The 25,525-nt window shown below is 36.6% G+C and overlaps 1 protein-coding gene across 5 annotated transcripts in view; it reads left to right on the forward strand.

Annotated features, from left to right (window-relative positions):
- The window catches only part of FAF1 (Fas associated factor 1), a 460,703-nt gene that overhangs the window by 337,174 nt on the left and 98,004 nt on the right, over window positions 1-25,525 (forward strand). For all 5 annotated transcript variants that reach the window (XM_025420121.3, XM_025420122.3, XM_049094402.1 and 2 more), the window contains one exon: window positions 4,601-4,755. In XM_025420121.3, the coding sequence (XP_025275906.1) occupies window positions 4,601-4,755 (155 nt within the window). The remainder of the gene's footprint in view (window positions 1-4,600; window positions 4,756-25,525) is intronic.

Here is a 25,525-nt window from a genome sequence, read left to right on the forward strand (position 1 = left end):
AAAACTTCCTTTTCAGTCCATCAGCAAATATTTTCTGAGTGTCTGCTCTGCTTGGCTTATTTTGAGACTTAGCTCATTTCTTCATCTCTGATGTTCTATGATTCTGCAATGCTAAGTGTCTAAATACAATAGCTACTATAACTCAAGGCCAAGTCACATTGGCTGGTGTCAGCATGGCATTTCCTAAGCATCAACTTAGTACCTTAGCTCTTGGATTTGAATGTGAAGATTAGTGAGGCCCGGAAGGCAGGGACAAGTTTAGCATCCCAAACACTATTGCTAGTAGAAATGAAAGAACTTCATAATCTTTAATATATTTTCATGGCTATCATTTCTCTTGAAATTGCTTTCAAAACCTTTATTTTGCATGGATAGTTCTGGAATCTTCACTCTAACCACTACATTTCATTCAGCACTTACTATGGGCCAGGTGTTGTAAAGTAGGCACATTACCTGCTTATCTACAGTTGAAACAAACACCCATCTTGCCCCATGGTCACGCAGCTGGTAATGCAAAACTGGATTTAGCACAGAGCTTTTTTATCTCTACAATATGTTACCAAAACCTAGATCACAAAGAGGGAGGCTGAGGAGAGTGTAGCTGGGCTGCTTGCCTTTGTCTACCAGACTTAAAACCTCTCTGCCAAATATAAAGACAAAAAAAAAATTTAATGTCCTAATCTTGTCACTTGTCATGTGGTACTGCAATTAAATTTTTGCTTCCCCATATACCGACACCACCACCCCAACTCTTTGAGGACAAGGAAACTTTGTTTTATTGATCTTTATGTTCTCAGTGACTAACAAATCAGCGCTCTGTAAATGTTATTGAACTAAATTATTAATGGGCCAAAGGGAAAAATGGTTATAGTAATGGAAAACAAAACATTTTTTCCTGCTTTTCCCCTATACTAGATGCTTTTGCTTCACAAAAACTATTTTCTGATATGCTGAACTCAATTCTCACTATTTGGGCCTGTGTTTAATTGAGCTCAATAAAATAATCAGAATGTGAGTCTGAGGCTCATTTAGCTGTTCCTATAATCTAATCAAAGAATTTATGTAGCCCAAATTTAGTAGTATTTTCATATTATTAAGAGTTTTATATTTTACTTATTACTACCATAAAAAAGCAGAAGAAAATTTTTTTATTGAAAGCTTAATAGGTTAGAGAGAAAAGATCATTTTAAGATTATTCCATTTCCCTTTTCAAAGCTAGTATGGGAGTCCCCCCAGCCTGAAGATTCTCTTCTGATTACTCTCTTTATCATCCCCTTTCTCACAGTTTAGAGCTTAAAGTGAGAATTTTTTTTAGGTGTGTTTTCCTGGCATCTCATGTTTAAACAGTGTCAGGGGTTTGTGTCCCTGGAACGAAAACTGTTTCTCCAGAGCCTTTTTTCTCTCAGCTTCCAGTGAAAAGAGGGGCGAGGCGAGCCAGTCGCTTACCACAAAGCAATGCCACCACAAAGGAAAGATTAAGGGTTTAGAGAGAGGTCAATGTGGGTTTTTCTCTAACTAAACACTTTCCTAAAGTTTCCTTGTGGAAAAATAATGAAGTCATCTCAGAGTTTTTAAAGAATTTTTATTTCTTTTTCACCGTCTGCATTCGCTTGTCTTCTCAGCATGGATGTTTAATCTTCCTAGGCTTTGTGAATTGGCCCAAATGAATAAGTAGTGAGCTGTCTCTCTAGGAGCTAGAGGCTTATTCTAAGGGCCTAATCACTGAGTAAACACATCTTTGCCCTCCCTCTCACAACTGCGATATAATAGTCGAGATTCTAGCACAGTAACCTGGATATTGCAGGGACCAATGCTTTGAAATGCAGAACGGTTGATCCTCCAAAACAGACAGTGCCTGATCTTCGCCTGCCTCTTTCTTCTTTTTTAAATTAAATATTGCCAAAGAGATGCTGTTTTATTGCTTGATATTGTGCATTAGTGCCCTGGATTTCCAAGTTTAGTTTCAGTCAACACTGTCGGCTGCACTTAGAGGGAACTCTGCATGTTGGGTTTCTTAGTAGCCTCTTCGGCACATGTGTGTTTGGTTTGGAAGAGCATTTAAATTAAATCAGTGAGATAGCAATGTAAATCGCTAATCTCTTTCCCAAAGTCTAAATGTTCCATTGCAGCATTCTTGAGAGAAATGGGCATTTTAAAGATTTAGCCATTGCCATTGTCTGGTTAGAAATATGCTGATTTAAAAGTGGACAGCTCTCTTGTTCCCAGTGTCTCATTAAATGTAGTTGCTGAGATACGATCAAGCAGAATTAGAGGTTGACATCCCTCTGTCTATTCAGCTCGAGAGCTCCTAAGAAGAGGAGCTCTGAATTTGTTAGTGCTGCCAGGTTCACGTTCCTTTCCCCAAAGCTGCAGATTTCTAGATTCTTTTACTGAAAGTGGTTTGGCATGCTGCTGCCATTTGGTGTCTTTTTTGCTAGGGGGTGGATAATCAGCATTCATGTTTCTTTCATCAAACATGCTGAGACCTATGCTGGCTTTTAGGGATGCAAAGACTGAAAGAGACTCAGTCTCACCCTTGAGAGACTTTGTCTAGAGGGGAAACTGGTAAACAATGATGATACTAATTGGGAGGAGATAGAGGCACAGAAAAGGAAGCTCTTAACTCTGCCTAAGGGAGTCAGGGAAGGTTGCATAGAGGCATTTGCTTTGAGACTTAAAGGATGAGTAGGAATTTACCAGATAAGTATCTCTTCAACTATGTATCTGATTACAAACTTCCTAGAAGCCAGCTTCTGGCTTACCTACAGACATCTACATTGGATGAAGAGATCTTGAGTCTGTCTTGCTCACATTTTATCACTATTGCTTCCTACTGGACCTGACACCGCATTTCAACAAATGCTTGTCAAATGAAGGATTAAATTAATTGAAACATGGAAACAGCTACTGTTGGAGTAATTAAGCTACTTCTACTTCTACTTCAGGAATTCTGTCCTTATTCCCATTGCTTGTTGTCTCTGAGGCCCTAGAAGCACTCCTATATGAACAGTGGCCAGTCTGGCATCTTCACATTCTATGAGCGCTCCAAGCCTTGATGGTTGATTTTCTACTACTGCTGTAGTATCAAGGAAGGAATACGAAGCTTGGAGTCAGTCAATCCAGGTTCCCATCCCAACTGTACTGCTTACTTACTAGTTGTGGTAGAATTTAGGACAAGTCAGTCTGCTTTCTAAACCTCAGTTTCCTCGTATGCTCATAAAGTTAGAGCATAAACTACTTTATGGGCTTATTCTGGGAATTAAAGTAGATAATGGGTATGTAACTAACTGCCTCCTATTCATAGTAGATGCTTTTAGAATCCTAATCTACCTATATACCGTTGGCTACCCTCATCTAGTACAGAATTTACCTTTGAAGAAAATATTTTAAATGATTACCTTTTTATTATTTTTATAATTTGAGTTATTTATCAGTATAATTCTAAGCATCAAATTTCAATATTCTTTCATCAATATGAACCTTATATTTTTCTGTAAATGGCCTACTTTTTTTTTGGTATCCCACACTGAATTTTTCATTATCATTACATCCTTATTTAATATGAAGGGAAAGACCCTAAGCTTCTTTAAAATTTTCCTTTGCCAGAATTTCACATTTTGGTGTGTACATTGTATTTACCATAAAATTTTATCTTTCCATTTCCTGCAACTGACTGTTCTTAAACTCCGCTCTTCTACAAGGTAGCACCAAGAAATTAGTCAATAACAATATAAACTCTCTTTAATCATCGTGGTCATTATTGTTGTTAAAGCTGACATGTTGCAAATTGTGTTGCTCAATTTCAGTTTTTAGTTTCAATTATTTTATTGACCATACAAGTATGACAGAGGACACTATTTTAAGAGAGTAAATGCCATTTCTTGAAAGGAAGTTTATCAAGCAAAGGGGAAGGAATAATTCTCAGTATGAGAAACCACAGGGACATTTTCTGAAATATAGACTAGAAAGAATTCATGTGAAGTGAACTATTTTCTACCATCCTTCCATTGGCAGTTAGCTGTTACATGATCTTACACAAGGACTTTAATATGAGAACACATTAAGGACTTTGAAATTACCTGTGGAAGTAAAACACAACTTCATTTCAGACCTTTTCCTTTCAAGTAGAAGAGACTTCCCGTGTTCAGATTAAAAACGAAAAATACATTAAGAGAGATTTTGGCAACCAATCTTAATCAGTATTTTTTTCTATGTACAAAGTTGAATAGTTCAAAATTAATTTTCCCTTTCTAAAGTATGCTTTAATATGAAGAATTGTAAATCCATTTTATTTAAAGAAAATGGATTTCTATGGCATATTCTGCTTGAGATAGGCTTGCACATGTTAACAGGAATCTTGACAGTGGCCTCTAAAACAATGTAATTATCCTAGACTCTTTAGTATAAGGAAGTATAAGGAAGCCAAATTTATTCATCTTAGTAAATGCTTTAGGAACTCCCCAAGTGTCAGGAACTCTTTTAGGGAGTAGCATGTGATTTTGTCTTTGTTATTTATATTGACCAATTATGCCTTTCCAAAATTCAAGAAATCTTATGTTATTGGATATTTTAATTCATCAGTCTTTTCTCCTCTTTTCAGAGAAAGCTTCTTGCTATCTACCTCCACCATGATGAAAGTGTATTAACCAACGTGTTCTGCTCACAAATGCTTTGTGCTGAATCTATTGTCTCTTATCTGAGTCAAAATTTTATAACCTGGGCTTGGGATCTGACAAAGGACACCAACAGAGCAAGGTAATACTGTTGTTCACAAGTTGTAAGTTGGGTTTCTAGTTTTTTTAAAAAGTTATCATTGTATTTGGTTTCTTATCATCATTAACATTTTCATCCTCAGCATTAAATTCTCTACCATTACATGTAATTATATAAAAGCTATTTGTTGAAGCTAACATGTGCAGTTATTTACAGTGTGAAAATATACCTTAATTTATAAAAGATTTCTAAATCTAAGAATAACCCAAAAACAAAACCAAAGTACATTGTTTTCATCTTTTTGCAGTAAAACTGGTATGGTACATTTCTATGTACTGAATATTCTAATGTTCTCCTATGTTGTTGAGTTATTAGAGGAAATCTGTATTTTTAATAATCTTCAGAAAAAGCAAGGCAAGTCTAACATACAGTCTTAGTAGTGAGTTTATTTTTTAATAATTCCAGTGAAGAAGGCAGGACATTCTGGACTAGTCCATGGAGTTGGTAATAGCTTAACTCTAGCATATACTAATTGATGTAATCGCTTTATTGCACCCATTCTTTTGCACACATCCATATTCTTGGTAGGAAAAACAATCCTTTTCCTCGCTGTCAGGATAAATTTACTTAATTTGTTAATCATAATATCTATAACTGATGAATAATTCTTCATATTTTGCCTATTTGAATTTCCCATCTGAAATACATTTCATCATGTTTAATTACACATGTCGCCATAACATCCAATGATGTTACTTTGGGTGTGTTAACACAATAATAATCACAGGCTGCTGGTATATGAACAGGGAGATTAAATTAATTCATTTCAAGGCAAGCCTATTGTAGTTAGCTAATTTATTTAAATGAACATGGAACAATTAGAAATAATCTGATTTGTTTTTTTATTATTATTTTTTAGCTCACTGAACTTTTGCTGATCATTTAGACTTTGTTTTATGTAATCTAAACCTGAAAAGAAAGATGATGCTTCCCTTTATTGTGAAGCAAAAGAATGTTGAAGCAATTTTTTCATCTAATACTTCATTTCTTTAAGCAAATGGTTAGGAAATTTCACAGGATGACTTCGTTCTGCCTTGGAAATGTTCCCTGTTATACATAAATAAAGAACCTTTAGCACCTGTATTTGTTTAAATTAAATCAGGTTATTATTCACACTCAGTTAAAGGTGATGAAAAGCAGTGCCAAAAACAGATAAAAATGCAGCATCGAAGGTCTTTCATGAGGCAAAATACATAGACTGGAGACTTGGCTAAATCTTTTGCCATTCACTGGCAGTAAGGAATCTCCTCCTTTCCTTTTATCCACAACTTGATGGAGAAGGAAACACTATTTCTAAACCATCTGTAGTGGCTAAGTTCAGCAGGCTACCTGCTGTTATTTTGTTCTTTCCTCCATTTAATTCCTTAGTTCCTTTTATTTTACAATGACAAAAAATTGCAGTGTAGTTTCTTTTGAAAAATAGTGTTTGAGGGTTTTTTTTTATGACTGGCAATCAACAGCCATGTAATTGCTTTGTTATGTTATACTAAAGAAGTCTGTTAAGTAGCACAACTTTGATACACTAGTAATAAGAGTTTGCAGGTTACAGAGACACCTGTGGTGACCAAAGCGACAGAAGCTGCTTATTAGAAAGAGCCAGTACAGCTGTGTCCTATTAACTCCTTATGACACTTTTTTTAAAACACAAAATAAAGGCCTTGTTTAAGGCTTTAAGAGCTATTCCTCAATGGATTGCAGGACTGACTATGAGGTATGATAGGCTATTTTAATCTGCATTTACAAAAATATGGCTTCTCATTATTATTATTACATTCATGAAAATGAAAAGAAATTAAAGACTGAAAATAGAAACATCTAGGAATTTGCTTTAATAAATATTTATAGGAACAAGAAACAGCACCAAGGTGAGAAAGAGAATGTTACGATTTCTGGAATTTAAGATACTTGGCAATCCTTCCTCAAAATCGAATTCTACCCATTACAAATTGAAAACTATTTTAAGTTAAGGTGTTACAATTATTTCTATGAAGCAACAGAATTATGTAGATGGTTTTCATGTACAGCTCATTATTATTGTTAAAGCAAATGGAAAAGTACACATTTTACATACACAAGATAAAAATTCATTGGAATGGGATATTCCTAAAAAAGAGTAAAAGTGGATTTCCTTTTGACATATTAAACTGTAAGAAAATTTTAATAAACTAGGCTGATTTATTGTCCAAAAAAGGATTAGCTTAGCAACAATTTTCTGGCCACTCATCATAGATTCATCTAAATATATTGTCTAATTGAGTTTCTTTGTGATCTTACTTAGATTTTTTTAGCAGCACATTTTATCCAAAGGTGTTTGTCATAAAAATTTACTGCATTATCCATTTGATGCTATTAACACTAAGTAACAAAACCTCAAACTTTCACTCTCAATTCAGTAGAAGATTGCTGCACTAATATTTATTGGTCAGTGAGCTATATTTCAAAAGTTGCTGTGCCATCATTTGCATATTACCAGAGAGTTAAATATGACAGATTAATATGTGAAAATATAGAAGAGATTTCTAGGCATCACCAACAAGATTATTGCTGTGGGTTTCCTTTTAATTGTGATTTTCTTATGGCAAATGTAAAAGTTTGGAAATAAATTCCTGGTGGATGGCTTGTCTGGTCCCATTATCTGGCTGTTCTAGTTCATACTGATCAACCAGTCTTAAAAATCCTGAGCCTGTAAGCTGGTTAGTCGGGGTGACTCCTTAGTGGTTTTCTGGGACTACCCCCTGACATGATAGCTGGGAACATTGGTACCCAAGATGGGGAGGAACTTGCCAAGCAAATTTGCTTTTGCTTCAGAAACACTCTGTTAAACCTACAGAAACATTAGTCCTCTTCAGTTTACTGTGAATCTAACATAAGATAAGTGAAGGATACTGAACTTAAGTGAGTGCTTTGGTAAAGTTATCAGAATGTGAAGGTCAGTTGTGGTTATAAGGTTAAATTTCCTGATCTGACAGATGTCTATAGAATGTCACTGTTGTACACTGCTGTGATGTTGATATGGATTTCCCACCTCTGAAGTGATTCTAATAACTTTCTAAGTTCAATACTTAAGTTGACCAGCCTATATATAATAGATTATGTGGAGAAAGACAATCATCATATGGTTTCACTCATATGTGGAATATGAGAAATAGTGAAAGGGAGGTGAGGTAAAGGAGGGAAACTGAGTGGGGAAAAATTAGAGAGGAAGACAAACCACAAGAGACTCCTAACTCTGGGAAACAAAGGGTTGCAGAAGGGGAGGGTGTGGGGGGATGGGGTAACTGAGTGATGGGCACTGAGGAGGGCACTTGATGTGATGAGCACTGGGTGTTATACTATATGTTGGCAGATTGAATTTAAATTAAAAATATTTTTAAAAAGTATTAGAACAAAAAAATAAAATGGGATAGAATAATTTCTTGAAACATTCCAAATATGAATTGAGACATCAGATTTTAGCAGTAATGATTAGGTACCTATCATCTCCCTCACTAAATTGTGGTCTTCTGGAAAGGCTTATTCATGTTATTTGTCTCATTCAATAAAGCACTTTAAATTTGCAAATTGCTAGAAGAAAGAAAATAAGCATTTGGTAAATGAATGTATGGATCCAATTCCACCAAAGAATGTGTTTATAATCTCAGTATTATACATCCAAATGGAGGTTTCTTTCCTGTAAAACTCTGTACAGTCTTGTTGGCCGCCATGTCTGATTGGAATTCAGGTCCATTCTTTCTTAAAGCAGTAGGCAGTAAGCCCTCGTTAGCCTTAAGAAGTGCTAGAAGGTATAATTTCCTAAATATTCATCTAAACAATGACTCTGAAAGAAACAGTAGGATATACTTGTAAATGAAAAAGCTAAAAACAGATAATAGTAAACAAGGAGATCCTGCAAATCACTTCTGAAAGTGCCTAAAAGAGTATCTTAAGAAATGTATATTTCCTTCATGTTTATTCATTGAGTAAACATTTACTGAATATTTCATATGAACCAGGAATGCTGCTTTGCACTGAGGATGAGAAGATGAAAAAGATACAGTACTTAATGTTCAAAATACTCATAGTCTAGTAGGAAGACAGACATAGAGCTAATATGTAATATGTAATATGAAGTACGTGCAGGGTGCTTTGGGAGTACAGATGAAATTCATAGGGAATTACTCTACCTGGGTGGGCCAAGGAAGGACTTGAAAGAAATGACACATGGAAAAATGAAATTAGAAGTTTTGCTTTTTTTTTTAGAGAGAGATTTTTATATTCACAGCATTCCTAGTTGCAGATATTTTCTATTTTTATAAAAGAATATTGGTTTTTAAACCTCATACTTAGAAATGAAGGATCAATGGTTTACATAATTGTGGAGGAGAGAAAAAAAAATAGAAGGATCTGGTCTGAACCAGATTGAGGAGTCAGGTCAACCAGTAGGGATGGACAGATCTCAAGTTGTTTTGTTAATGATTCATCCCAGTATTGGCATATGCTTACAAGCAGACAATGGAGCAGAGATCAAATACTCTTTTGGATCCAGAAACGTGTTGAAAACTATCATGGATTTAAGTAATACAGTAAAAATATATTTAAGGACAATATATTTCTAGTGAATAAATGCTTATGTTATAAAAGAATAATTTATTAAAATTCAGGACAGGTATCACCTCTAGGAAGCTTTGCCTTTGTCCATCATCCTCTTGCCTCTCAGTCTGAGGGAAAAATGCCCTTTCTTTGCACTCCCATAATGTCCATAGACTAACTTGTATTGATGGAACTTATTATGCTGTATGGTTATTGTCTGTCTCCCTATTAGGTTGTCAGCTCCCTAAAGGAGCTATGTCTGTAATCTCAGTGTATTACACAGTGCCTTTGAAAAAGTCAGTGTTATATTAATAAATAATCTCTACTAGTCTTACTAATAATGAGGGTGACGAGCTTGGGTAGTGGAAAGTGCATGGAAATGCTGCTGTAGGAGTTCCCTGGGTGGCTCAGTGGTTGAACGCCTGCCTTCAGCTCAGGGTGTGATCCTGGGGCCTTGGGATCGAGTCCCACATCAGGCTCCCTCATGGAGCCTGCTTCTCTCTCTGCCTGTGTCTCTGCCTCTCTCTCTCTCTCTCTCTCATGAATAAATAATAAAAATCTTAAAAAAAAAGGAAATGTTGCTGTACTGTAAATGTGTGATCTTCCCCCATACCCATTAATAGGATTGATCAAGCAAAAGCCTTCATTTTCCTTATAAAGTGAACAATGTCCAGACTAGGTACTCTGTCTTCTGTTGTTCCTGGAGCACTTTAGAATATTGTTGCCTGTGCTATGGTGATGGTGCTGATTAAAGGAAACATGTCCATTAGACCAGCGTGCTAGCCTGGCTACATGATGAATTATGCCAAAGAGCCAGGCAAGTTCCATTTGGGCACCATTTGAATTAAATATAGACAGTACTATATAAAGCACTAGCACAATAAGCATTAATTTGCTTCCCTCTTTTAGAGTTATTTGCACATCTTTGGTTGCATGGAACATCGGCACTTGAGTGCCCTTGGTGTGAAGCTGTGAGTTTTGGCTGTAGTTGCTTCATCAAGCAAAGCTACATAACATGTGGCACAGTAAACCACCAATATTAACCAATACTAAGTGGATTAATGGATATCTCTTGTTCTGACCAGGAGGACCCACAAGGCAAATATCTCCAGCTGGTATAGGTACTGGCTTAGATGATTTAATTCTAAAAAACTTAAACATTGAATTTGACTATGATAGTGCCAACTGAGGTCATCAGCCAGCTGTAAGCTGTTTATATGTAAGTTTCCGAGGTGCAATGCTTAGCACATGCTACAGAGTATTAAAGCATGCATGCTACAAAGTACTAAATTGGACACTGCCCACTATTTCTAAGTAGTGTTCTGAGTAGCTGCAGTTACCTGGGAATTGCTGACAATTACACAGGTTGCACATGTAACATATACAGTGTTGTATTAAATTTTTCCTCTGCAGTTAGTACCAATGTTCACAGAATTCTATTGCCTGTTAATACTAGCTTTTGAACTTAATGCCCCTGGGTGCGGTATTACAGATCACTGTAAACTTCTGCTGCTATGCTGACAGGTACTTGTTAGCCTTAATATTCAAGTGATAGTTTTCCACATTACTTAATCTTTGGCAAGAGTTAATTGACTTAAAGCTCTTATTATCAGTAGGCTGTCTTCACCTGCACTTTCCATCTCAGTAATTAGCCATATTCACAGTGGCATACCCTTAATTCCAAACTACTCAGTGCTTCATGCCTGGCTGAAGCCTAGATGACCATGTTACTCTAACCCTACACCTCCATTTGATCCAGCAAATATAGCCCAGGTGTGGGGTCTGGGTGGGATACACAAGGAGTGTTAATTTCCAGCTGCTTCCCTCAGAGCAGATAGGGATTCTGCAGAAGTAGCTGGGAAAACAGATGGACATGTTGTGGTCAGGGAACCAAGACTTCATAAGAGCCTTCATGCCAGATTTCCATATAATTTTTCCCAATCTGCTTTATTCCCTTTGTGCTACGTTTTCCTTCCAGTACTTTTAAAGGAAATGTATTGCCATCCTAAACATCCCAGGTCAAGGGCTTAATTAATGCTTTAAAATAAAGGTTCCAAAACACCAGGAGAGTTTGTCATTTTCTCCCTGGTTTGTTTTGTGAAGAGGGAGGAGAGAAGGTGAGGAGGAACCCCTCCTGTTCCATGATTACATCCTACCCACTCATTTTCTCCTTTTCTCCTCTGCTTTTGATTTTTAGTGGCGGTCTTAACAGAATGTCAAGATCAATTTGCAGCCTGGTTTAACTCAAGGTTTGCGTTCTGCCAGCAGCAATTGTCCCTGCAAACAATGCCGTGTGTTCTTGTAACTTCAGAAGCTTTTAGAAGGATCATGGCAAGGGCAGCATCTAATGACTTTATTAGTGTAGGGTTTCAAAATGGGCTCAGTAATTGTTCATATCTCTTTGTCAGCAAGTCATAATTACTGCTCAGCATTGTCCAAGGGTGCACTTGTGAATAGTTCTCTAACAGTACTGAAAGGAAGGGAAAGAGAGGAAGATAAAAGGTGATGGCCTCTCATGATTGAGAACCAGCCAGTTTGTGTATAGATGATGGCTAAACAGTTTATAATACTTCACTCTTTTTAAAATAGAAGATTATCCTTTTAAAAATTTTCTTTTTGGGTATTTTTAAGTGACTACTTTGGAAACCTTTTTTACCGATTTGGATACTTCCCACAGTACTACCTTGTACTACAATCATAACAGCCTGGTGACATTATATCTGAATCAAGCTGTATATTTTTCCATGACATTAATCTAATTATTGCTATTAAGGAAATGTGCATTTAACTCAGATACAGTTTTCTATGTGTTTTCACAGTCTGTGTGAAAACTATTTTAGAAAAGAACAATACAAAGGTGATAACTGTTGGCAAGACAGTCCAAAAGAACAACATTGTAAGTTTTTTAAAAATCTTATTTTTCTCATGCACTAAATCTTTCTTGTTACTCTCATGGTGTTCTCTTTGGCCTTTCTGCTAAATCCTTTGTGTTTTGAATATTTGAAGTATCTTGATTGTAAGAGTCACAGAATTAAAAGAATCATTGCCTTTTCAAGAACTCCAAGTTTCAGCTTAATGCCAAGCCTTTGTGCTCTGATGCCAAATTCTTTCCTGTTCTGTGACTCTGAACTCATATACGGTTCTGTGCAAATATTCACTCCCAGTAGTTGGTTATCCTAGTATTTTAGAGTATACAGATTCAAGTAAATATGACTGCCAGAAGTAAAATACCTCTGTTCATATAGTGTTTATATAGAATAAAAAACATGAGATGTCTAATGAAACAAATTCTAAAAATAAGACATCTCCAAAATGAAATACCAGATTTAAGTAATATACTTCATTATCGCTTTTGCCTTTCGTCTTGCCTGAAATTGAAAAGATTTCAAGAGATTTATTTATTTTCTTAACTGCTTTGTTAGTATTAATAATTTTTATATTTGTGGTTGTTTCTGAAGAGTTTTTACTAGTCATGTCATCTATTCCACTTAAATCAGTAGCACAGTTCTCATCTTCCATAAATACTGATAGTAATACACTCAGAAAAATTATAAAAGAAACATGTTAGTTCAGTTGTATAAAACCAGCTCTGGAAACTAGTTCCTCTGACATTTTTCCAGTATTTGCCTGTCAGTCTACATAGATACTCCAAAGAGGTTTTGGTGCCCAATTTTCTTAATGATCTATTGGCTAAATGTGCCACCAAAAAATTGAAAAAGGAAATAACTATTAGTCTGGAACTGGGGAGTCAGATGAAATCCTGTTTCCTATGTGTTTGGGTAATTTATTAGGAAATATTTGGTATCCTTTCCTCAAACATGTTTTGTGTCTCTGAACTTGATTGCATTATAGTAATAAAGTGACAAAATAGTTTTATATTATTAATCTTAGGGATTTTGGTAAAAAGCCTTCTGTTAATTTATCTTCTATTGGCTCAGTCTGTAGCCACAGCAAGAATTTCAAGAATCATCCTAAACAGTCTCCTTCTGTGTATCTTTTCCTCAACACATGATCAGCCAAGAAAGTCCTCTTTAATGTTCTTTTTTATACATCTCAACTAAGGAAAGAATGAAGCAAGTTTATATGAAAAATAAAAAGCTTTGATTGCTGTATCTCGATCTCTAAAATTCTCTTTCTGATGACTTGGACACAATTGTTTTCAATAGAAAAATGAGAAGTCAGCAAGATTTCGTTTTTAAACTAAATGTTAGTAAAGTATGTAAGTAGATTATAGCATACTGCCCTTACCTGTTTGTAATAGTTTAGTCAGAGTGGCATTAGTGTAGTGTAGCTAAGAAGCCACAATCATTTTCTGCCTCTTTCACCAATAAAGTTAACTTCCTTACCCTTAGAACTGTTCTCCAAGCTCATGCCATTTTTGACAGGAGCTTCTACTGAGAGAGTATCAGTAGCTAAGAACAAGCCTATCATTACTGCTCTTTAAAAATTAAAACACAGGGCAGCTGGGTGGCTCAAGCCAGTTGGGCGTCTGACTTCGGCTCAGGACCCTGGGATCGAGCCCCATGTTGGGCTCCCTGCTTACTGCTTAGCACAGAGCCTGCTTCTCCCTCTCCCTCTCCCTCTGCCTGCCAGTCCCCCTGCTTGTACTCGCTGTCAAATAGATAAAGAAAATCTTTAAAAAATAAAAATTAAGAAATATTTAAAATCAAAATACATAATAACTACAACCATTAAAGTATCTACGATATGCCCAACTCTATATACGAACTCATTTAATCCTCACTGTATATACATTACCTCATTGAACTACAGTAATTCTGCATGGTAAATAGCAAAGGTCCAATACCACATATGTGGAAACTATTTTTGGCTCAGCGAGGTTCTGTAATTTACTCAAGGTCATGTAAATGGTTATACTAGAGGTAAATCCCAGATCAACCTATGCTTTTCTGCTTCATAATGCTTCTTATCCCATGACCTTGTCAGACTGGATTATTTAACAATAAAAATGTACTGAATAACTGTGTGCAAAGCCTTGTGGGGTTACAAGAGAAATATAACACATGGGCCTTTTACTCAAGGAACAAATAAACAAGGGATTCACTAAATCTTAGAGTTGCAGGTTAGAGGTATTCTCAACATCCAGTTTTTAGCCATGCAGGCATTTGTCCTCATAATGTGTTTACCTGATGTTACTACAGTTGCTACCTGAATACTACCAGGGACAAAGAAATTAACACTTCAAAAGGTAGTATATTTTTGAGCTACTCTAAAAGCTAGAAAAGGTATTTGCTACAGTGCTTCTTCCTCTACAGGGCTTCTGCAACTTTCTCCCTCTTGGTTCTAGTTTTGAATCAATAAGCCTAGCTTGGGAATTAATAAACCTAACTTCACTTCTGCATTACGGTCCATTCTCAGTTTAACCACAGCTTTCTTGTTTGCCCTATTTTTCTTGCCTTTCCTTACAAAGTATGTTTATTTCCATTGTTCCTTATATGCTAGGATATCTAGACCCAGCCCATTCTAAAGGTGCCCAAAATCAAGAATATTGCTCCAGAGCAGGTTTATCTCATGCTATGCTCAATTCTATTCTGTAATTGTATTATTGACTCCTACTCAACTGAGGTAGTCAACTAAAACCCGCTACCAGTTTTTCAGAGATGAGGCTGCTGAGAATGGGCTGGGTTGTTACTAAACTAGATCTCTACCATTCTGTACTAATGTAGTTGACTGATAGTATCTTTTGAAGTTCAGATTCTATTAACTCTCCCAAGAGTTATCACTCATAAATGATGTTGTAACTCCTAACATTTCTACTGTTATCATTCTTGATAATCTTTTCTGTACCTAGAAATATCTAACTCTAGAAATTTTTTTTCTTATTTACTATACTTAGATGTGGTCATCAAGAGAAACTTTATCACCTCAAATATTTTTTATTTTTTTTTAATTTTTATTTATTTATGATAGTCACACAGGGAGAGAGAGAGAGAGAGAGAGGCAGAGACACAGGCAGAGGGAGAAGCAGGCTCCATGCACCGGGAGCCCGACGTGGGATTTGATCCCAGGTCTCCAGGATCGCGCCCTGGGCCAAAGGCAGGCACCAAACCGCTGCGCCACCCAGGGATCCCTCACCTCAGATATTTTTATTTCAAGCACCTGACCAACACTTCCTATCCCTATCTTACTTGCTTATAAACCTTATATATAAGGTATATATATATATATATATATATATATATATCATTATGCCCTCTAATCTCTTGACCCTACCACTTTACTTCGTGTACCCTCTTCTGTCTCCAATCTCATTTCTCTCTTTGTCCTATTTAGATTTCAAAGTCCATCATTATCACTTCCTTGGAATATCTTAAATTCTGTCATTCCGTCTCCCTCCATTGCACTCAGTTTTTTGAACCCAACTATTCACCTTCTCTATGCTTATGCCCTTGCATTTGAACACTGCTGGAAACACTCACACTAATATTTTTCCTAAGTAAACACAACTTCAAGCAAGTACACAATAATACTGAGCAAGCCTACTGTGATTCTCTAGTTTTTCTTTCTCCAGATAAGATGGCTATTTCATACTACTACTCTTTCATTAAACATCTCATGTCCCTCACTTCTCCCTTTCTCAGCTATCCTCACTAGCCGAGAAAACAGAAGTCATTTGATAGAAGTGACTCTTAATTTTCTTTCTTCTGGTCTCAGTGTTAAATATCTACTCTTCAAAAAGTCCTATTAAAACTTTAGAGAAAGCTTCTTCACCATCATTCTCTTTCATAGAACTCTCTTAGAACTTTTCATAATAAGTCATTACTTTTGATTATTAAAATTTTGCTTGCTAATTCTTACACTAGAACATAGGATTCCTAAAGGCAAAAATACATCAATCTTCCTAGCTTTGTTTCTTACTGCAATTCTCAGTAACTACTTGTTATATATATATATACTTGTTAATATAAAAATGCAGAATAGCATAATGGTTAAGTTTGAATTAATTTGGATTTATCAAACTAGGATTGGAATTTTAGCTATGCCAGTAGGCCACCATAGTGACATTGGGCAAGTTGCTTAACTCCTCTAAGTTGCAGTTTCTGTATTGGAACATGGAGATTAAAAACAACATCCCTTAGAGTTGTTAGAAATAAGTGGGATAATTGATTTTTGAAAAGTCTGGCACAGAGTAAGTGCTTAGTGCATTTTATCTATATATGTATATTTGATTTCTTTATCTCAGATATTTATGAAAATGTTGACAAAGCCAAATGGTAAGCTGTTTGAGACTACTGTCAGTTTGGTAGTGGTCTATAGGTTCAGTTTTTCAGTGACAGAGAATTTATCCAACTTAGCCTGCATTTCTGAATCTTACCCTGAAGGAAGGATACTTTAAGACACTTCGTCACTTCTTAGTCAAGTTCAGATAGTTGAAGCTTAAGGAGTGTTCATGAGTTCTCAACCTGGTAACCTCATAGTTAGGCTTATTGTGTTCTTAATAACCCATGTTGACTCCTAGTCATCACTACAGTATTCTAAGTATTCATAAGCCATTTGTCTAAGTGACTTTTCTAGCTTTTGTAGAGGACTGAGGTCAAGTTTACTGATCTGTACTTTTTAAAACTTATGGTATTTACTTATCTTTAGGGATGCAGATTCCTCAGATAATAGTCATTTTATCATCATTCATTCTAGCTTTTTACTGTCCCATTTATTCTACAACCTGTCCATTTCTTTGTCCAGTAACATATCTATCCATTAAACATTTATAAACTCCTGGGTTGACTCAAGTTTTGTACATAAACACCAATTTCAGCTCTATAATTCTGGCAGCTTAGGAGAAAAAGGAAATGTGATAGGCATATCCTCATTTATTCATCTATCCATCCAATATATATTTATTGAGTTTCTACTATGTGTCAGATACTATACCCTAGAGCTTACAGTTTACCATTTATAGTTCTTATCAACTAATAAAAAAAATTAACAGTTCATCTCAAGATTTCCTGGCACTGAGTTCAAGAGAGAGTTTTTTGCATGATTATCTGAGTCATTTAAGAAATAAAATAGATAATTCTTTTCTATTGTTTTGCATATGACAGATTATTTTAAATTTAAATAGATGTTTCTTATATTAATCCTCTGTAAAAGCAGAGGGCTTTGTATTAAATATCTTTTTTCAGTAATGGTAATTTTTTTAGGGAACTTAGGTGATATGGTCCTTAAATATTCCTTTTTGATGATCTTATTCATAGCCAGTATAGAACTTACATAGGAGAATCCTATGTAGCCAACCTATCCATTCAACTCTCTTTGTCAGACATCAGCTATCTCAAGTGAGTCTTTGTCAAGTACTGGATTGTAATTGTATCCTATTTGGAAGCTTTAATGGGTGACTGAAATGCTAATATATTGGACTGTTGGTCATTTATCTTTTATTTTCCTGCTGTTTATGAGATTTCTGCTTATACTCTCCCAATCTTTTTTATCCCTTAGGATGGAGGTGGATGGGGAGATGGGTTAAATAGGTGATGGGGATTAAGGAGTGCACTTCTTGTGATGAGCATCAGATATTGTATGGAAGTATAGAATCACTATATAGTACACCTGAAACTAATATTACACTATACGTTAACTGGAATTTAAATAAAAGCTTTTTAAGAAATCAAATACGTAAAGAAATTATGTATAAATGTCAATGGAGACTCTGTGATTTTATTATTATATAAAATAATTTTGAGCATCATTTATTTCAGAGTTGGTTGGCTTCTTTCGGAACATTGACAGTGGAGGAAAAATTCAGGGAACATGACAATATGAAAAAAATGTATCTTCAAATCTCTACCCTAGAATAAGGCATGATATTATGTTACAAGGATACTGAAATATACTGTAGAAGTTATAAAGCAAAATAATATAATGCCAAGCATGGTGCTAAGCAAACTCCTTGTTTAGTGATGTGAGTCTGTACTGCTGTACTGTACTGCTGTTACAGTTTCTTTTAAGAAACATTTTGCCAGGGGATCCCTGGGTGGTTCAGCGGTTTGGCGCCAGCCTTTGGCCCAGGGCGCGATCCTGGAGTCCCGGGATCGAGTCCCACGTCCGGCTCCCAGGCATGGAGCCTGCTTCTCCCTCCTCCTGTGTCTCTGCCTCTCTCTCTCTCTCTCTCTCTCTCTCTATGTCTATCACAAATAAATAAGTAAATCTTTAAAGAAAGAAAGAAAAAAAGAAAAGAAAAGAAAAGAAACGAAACATTTTGCCATATCCTTAATTTTGGGGACCAGGGGAGTTGATTAAAGAAAAAACTGATTTTGATTCTGAAGCATATAAAAGGGGAAAAAAAGAATATTAAGTAATCTTCAGACCAGTTCTAAAAATAGGTATCATTATCTTCATTTTATATATGAGAAAGCTAAGGCTCAGAATAATTAAGTTATCCAAAGAAACAACTAGTAAGTGACAAAATTGGGCTTATTTGATGTCTAAGTCTGTTCTTCCTACAGAATTATGCTGCTTGCAATAATTACTATTTTTCTTAATATGTTAATTTTTTAAGATTTTATTTATTTGTTTGAGAGGGAGAATGGAGGAAGGGGTAGCAGAAGAGAAAGAATCTTAAGATCTTAAGCAGACTACTCCACGCAAGCACAGAGTCCAGTGCAGAACTTGATCCCACGACCCATGAGATCATGACCTGATCCAAAACCAAGAGTCTGGTGCTTAATGAATTGAGAGCCACCGAGGTGCCCCTAATATGTTAATGTTTGAATATTTTACACCTCTTTTAAAGTCACATTTTCAGTCAGTGGGTGGTGACAGGATGAAATTATGTAAAAATTGCAGTATGCTCAGGAGGGAAGCTTCAAGTCATGAACTTGTGGACCAACACCTGCTTATTTTGTGGGTCCAAATGACCTATGGTGATAGAAGCACAGTGGAAGAGACTTTAGAGATCATGATAATTCACAGCATCTTAATTAAATTGATTTCAGAAGTAGTTGGAAGAGGAAAAGAAAAGTCATATGGTCAACATTGTTATAGTAGAGATAAAGGTGAATTGCTTATTCATGTAACAAATAAATTAGTCACTAGGTGCTAGGAATGCGGAGGTGAATAAGAGATGATTCCTCTCCTTCTAATAGCTGTCCAGGAATACCATCATGGAACACAAAATTCTCCCTGACTTCTAGGCCGCCATTCCATTCTCTGAACTCTCCAACACTTCATGTAAACCATTAAATCCAGACCCCACTTAAATACCAGATTATGTTTCCTATTTATGGGCCTTTATTTACCAAACCCAAAATATCCTTAGTATCTTAAAGACAGAAACCATATCTTATCTTGTCTTATATTTAGTAGGCCCTCCTAAATATTGATTGATTGTTAAAGGCAAAACACAGAAGAAATATTATCTATCATTTAGCATACATTTGTTCTTTTATGCAACCCCTGGAAAATGAATATTCTCTTTACATGGCTAGAGGAGGAATTTTTACATTTGATAAGAGATTGGATTAGATATGTTCTGTTACTCCTCCCAACTAAGATTTATATGGGCTACTTAAAATAAATGAATATGTTCTTAGGGTGATAAGAAAAAGAGAGCCAGTTATCTATTTATGATTATTGTCCTTACAAAAAATTAGTATAAATAATGACCCTACAGTCATTAAATTGTCAGTGCCTCAAAGCCTTTTCACTTGAGTGATTTGTAGGTGACAATAAGAAGATAAATTAAGAAGTTAATTGAAATTTTTAAACCCTGACTACTAATCAATTGAGACAAGTTAACAGTTTACTCTTACTGGGAAGTCTAATAAGCCTCAGACATGTGAGAGATGATTTTTAGATTAAATCTTCCCAAACTCTCACCTGTTTTCTTAAATTTGCCTTTAGTTTGGCTGTGTTCTAAACTTCATACAGTATTTGCATTTTCATGGAGAGACATTATACCATCCTTTTAGGAAATGATTGATACATATTGATAACACAGATCAATAGTCATTAAATGATTCTACCTTTTTACCCTGTAATTCCACTGTACAGACTTTTTATCTTAAGGAAATACTTCAGGTTAGTTACCCCAGTATTATTTATAATGATGAAAAACTACAAAGAAAAATTTAGCTGGAGGAGCACCTGGGTTGCTCAGTGGTTGAGCATCTGCCTTTGGCTCAGGTCATGATCCCGGGGTCCTGGAATCAAGTTCTGCACTGGACTCCCTGCAGGGAGCCTGCTTCTCCCTCTGCCTGTGTCTCTGCCTCTCTTTCTATGTCTCTCATGAATACATAAATAAAATCTTTAAAAATAAATAAATAAGAAAAATCTAGCTATAGGTGAATAGTTATGATTATAGTAACATATACATCTACTGAATGGAATGTTATTCAAACACCTAAGTAACATGCCAGTTCATTACTATTGCATGGAAGGCTAAAAGATTATATTCATTTCTGCAGTGATTACCACAAAAAGGAAAAAATATGTTTGAACAAAAGACTAATAAAGAAATAGACAAATGTGATTAACATTGTGTTAAAAGTTTATGGATTTGGGGACGCCTGGGTGCTCAGTGATTGAGCATCTGCCTTTGGCTCAGGTGTCATGATCCTGGGGTCCTGAGATCAAGTTCCTCATCGGGCTGCCTTTGAGGAGCCTGCTTCTCCCACTGCCTGTGTCTCTGCCTCTCTCTCTCTCTCTCTCTCTCTCTCTCTCTCTCTCATGAATAAATAAATAAAATCTTAAAAAAAGAAAAGTTTATGGAATTGTGATACTCTATGTGGAAAATCCAAAAGACTCCACACCAAAATTGCTAGAACTCATAAAGGAATTCAACAAAGTGGCGGGATATAAAATGAATGCACAAAAGTCAGTTGCATTTCTCTACACTAACGAGACAGAAGAGAGAGAAATTAAGGAATCGATCCCATTTACAATTGCACCAAAATCCATATGATACCTAGGAATAAACCTAACCAAAGAGGTAAAGGATCTATATTCTGAAAGCTATAGAACACTAATGAAAGAAATTGAGGAAGACACAGAGATGGCAAAATATTCCTTGCTCATGGATTGGAAGAACAAATATTGTTAAAATGTCTGTGCTTCCCAGAGCAATCTATACATTCAGTGCAATCCCTATCAAAATACCATCCACAGTTTTCAGAGAGCTGGAACAAATAATCCTAAAATTTGTATGGAACCAGGGATGCCTGGGTGGCTCAGCAGTTGAGCATATTCCATCAATTTAGGACATGATCCCTGGGTCCAGGATGGAGTCTACTTCTCCCTCTGCCTATGTCTCTGTGGCTCTCATAATAAATGAATAAAATCTTTAAAAAAAAAATTGTATAGAACCAGAGAAGACTTCGAATAACCAAAGGAAAATTGAAAAAGAAAACCAAAACTGGTAGCATTATAATGCTAGACTTCGAGCTATATTACAGAGCTGGAATCATTAAGACAGTATAATACTGACACAAAAACAGGCACATGGATCAGTGGAACAGAATAGAGAACCCAGGGGCAGCCCGGGTAGTTCAGTAGTTTAGCGCCACCTTCGGCCTAGGGCATAATCCTGGAGACCCAAGATCAAGTCCCACATCGGGCTCCCTGCATGGAGAGAGTCTCTCTCTCTTTCTGTGTGTGTGTGTGTGTGTGTGTCGTGAATAAATAAATGAAATCTTCAAAAAAAAAAAAAAATAGAGAACCCAGAAATGGACCCTCAGCTCTGTGGGGAATTAATCTTTGACAAAGTGGGAAAGAATATCCAATGGGAAAAAGACAGTTTCTTTAACAAATGGTGTTGGGAAATTGGACAGCCACATGCAGAAGAGTGAAACTAGACCATTTTCATACACCATACACAAAAATAGACTAAAAATGGATAAAAGACCTAGATGTGAGACAGCAATGCAACAAAATCTTAGAAGAGAACATAGGCAGCAACCGCTTTGACCTTGGCCACATCAACTTCTGGCTTGATACATCTCCAAAGGCAAGGGAAACAAAGGCAAAAATGAGCTATTGGGACTTCGGCAACATAGAAAGTTTTTGCACAGCAAAGGAAACAGCAAAATCAAAAGACAATCTACAGAATGGGAGAAGATATTTGCAAATGTTTTATCAGATAAGGGTTAGTATCCAAGATTTATAAAGAACTTATCAAACTCAACATTCAAAGAACAAATAATCCAGTCAAGAAATGGGCAGAAGACATAATGAACAGACATTTCTCTAAAGACATACAAATGACCAACAGACACATAAAATGTTCAGCATCACTCGGCATCAGGAAATAGAAATCAAAACCACAATGAGATACTACCTCACATTAGTTAAAATGGCTAAAATGAGTAAGTCAGGAAGCTGTTAACAAATATTGGCAAGGATGCAGTGAAAGGGAAACTCTCTTACAATGTTGGTGGGGTTGCAAACAGGTATAGCCACTCTGGAAAACAGTGCGGAGGTTCCTCAAAAAGTTAAAAATAAAGGCACCCTACAACCCAGCAATTGCACTACTAGGTATATACCCCAAAGATATAAATGTAGTGATCCATAAGGCCACCTGCTCCCCAGTGTTTATAGCAGCAATGTCCACAGTAGACAAATATGGAAAGAGCCCAGATGCCCATTGGCAGATGAATGGATAAAGAAGACACACACACATACACATAATGGAATATTACTCAGCCATCAAAAAATTGAAATCTTGCCATTTGCAATGATGTGATGACACTAGAGGTCATTATGCTAAGTGAAATAAGTCAATCAGAGGAAGACAGTTATCAAATGAATCCACTCATGTGGAATTTAAGAAACAAAACAGGAGCATAGAGGAAGGGGGGCGGAAATAGAGAGAGACCAACCATAAGAGGCTCTTAATCATTGGAATCAGAGGGTTGCTGGAGGAGAGGGGGCAGGGGGATGGGGTATCTGGGTGAAGGGCATTAAGGAAGGCACTGAATGTAATGAGCACTGGTTGTTATATGCAACCGATTAATCACTGAACTCTTCCTCTGAAACTAATAATACAGTGTATATTAATTAATTAAATTTTAATTTTAAAAAATGTTTATGGATATTACATGAAAATTTTCTTTATTTTTGTAAGGGACTTACTGTCTTTCAAATTCGATATTTATTTCATGATTGGCTAATATATCCACATTAATCAAAACTCAAAAGGCATAAAAAGGTATGAAAAGAAAGTCTCATATTTACCCCACCTCCTCAGAGGCACTATTATAAGTTTTTTATTTCTTCATCCAGAGATTATTTTATATATAAACAAGCTAATATATACTTATTTTCCCCCATTTTACACAAATGGTAAACACTATTCAACACCCTGCTTTTCCACTAACATCTGTTAAAGATATTCAGTATCAGTTCATAAAGAACTCTTTCTTTTTTTTATTTTTTATGATAGTCACAGAGAGAGAGGCAGAGACCTAGGCAGAGGGAGAAGCAGGCTCCATGCACCGGGAGCCCGATGTGGGATTTGATCCCGGGTCTCCAGGATCGCACCCTGGGCCAAAGGCAGGCGCCAAACCGCTGCGCCACCCAGGGATCCCTAAAGAACTCTTTCTATTTTGTGGCTTAATATTATTCCTTTAAGTGCCATAAGATACTATAATTTATTTAATAAGATCCTGCTATTGCAATTCTATGGTAACAGTACACAGGATGATTACTCAAATGAAAATATATCTAGACTAAATTCCTACACGCAGGAGTGCTAGGTTAAGAGTATGTGTACATTCTTTAACAGATGAACAAGGTGGGGGCAGTGAGGGAGGACCATAAAGCCGACTCTTAACTAGAGGACACACTGAGGGTTGGTGGAGAGGAGGTGGGAGAGAGATTTTTTTTTTTTAAGATTGTTTATTTATCTATTCATGAGAGACACAGAGAGAGAGAGAGAGAGGCAGAGACACAGGCAGAGACACAGGCAGAGGAAGAAGCAGGTTCCATGCAGGAAGCCCGATGCAGGACTTGATCCCAGGACTCCAGGATCACACCTTGGGCCGAAGGCAGACACTCAACTGCTGAGCCACCCAGGCTTCCGTCCCTGGGGACAGCTTCTAAAAGAACTGCATTCCAAGACAGATTACAAAAAAAGCCTTAGAAGGAAAGCAGTTCTGTGTCCTGAAAGCAGTGTTTCTCAGTGTGGTCCATTAATCACACCAAAATCACCTGGTGTGGGTTGGCAACTTATTAAAACAGGCAGTTTCCTGGGCTTTTCCCCAGATCTGCTGAATCAGAATCTCAGAGGGATGAGGCTGAGGAACTTGCCTTTTAGAATAAACTCCCTAGGGATGCCTGGGTGGTGCAGTTGGGTAAGCGACCAACTCTTGGTTTCTTCTCTGGTCATGATCTCAGGGTAATGGGCCCCAGCCCCATGTTGGACTCCGCACTCAGTGCAGAATCTGCTTCAAATTCTCTCTCCCTCTGCCTTTCCTGCTCATGTGCTGGTGCACTTGCTCTCTCGTACTTTCTCTCAAAATAAATAGATAAAAGAATAAATGTTTAAAAAAATTCTTTTTAACTTCCTAGGTGATTCCTAAGCCATTAAAGCTTGAAGATCACTGCCTTTATAGTCAATGTCCCCTAGCTTAGTCCACATACCTTGTTTCCCTTATTCAGTTTGAATCAGACATAAGACTATTTCTAAAAATCAAAGCCACCCTCAAAGGACAAAAGGGCATGTGTCAGGGATGCTGAAGGTCATTCCCAATGGGAATCCAGAAATGAGCTGAACAACAGGCTAGGCATTGCAGACTGGCAGAAATTATGTTGCATTAGGAGACAAAAATGCTCTGGTTGGTCTGATTTTGGTATGCTTGACAGTGCTAGTAACTTGACAAGTGTCACTTCACACATTAAAGAACCTTGGCTTTAATTTTCCTATTAAAGGGAAAAGAGGAGGAAAGGAGAATTGTGTTTTGGCTAGATAAGTAAATGATCTCAATGGTCCTTTCTCTATCTTATGTTCTGGTTTTTCTACTGAGATTAAAAAAAAAAAAAAAAAAAAAAAAAACGGGGCAGCCTGGGTGGCTCAGCGGTTTAGCGCCACTTTCAGCCCAGGGCCTGATCCTGGAGACCCAGGATCGAGTCCCACATCAGGCTCCCTGCATGGAGCCTGCTTCTCCCTTTGCCTGTGTCTCTTCCTCTCTCTCTCTCTCTCTCTCTCTCTCTCTCTTTCTCTCTCTCTCTC

The sequence above is a fragment of the Canis lupus genome, chromosome 15 (genome assembly GCF_003254725.2).
Source record: "Canis lupus dingo isolate Sandy chromosome 15, ASM325472v2, whole genome shotgun sequence".
Lineage (NCBI taxonomy): Eukaryota > Metazoa > Chordata > Mammalia > Carnivora > Canidae > Canis > Canis lupus.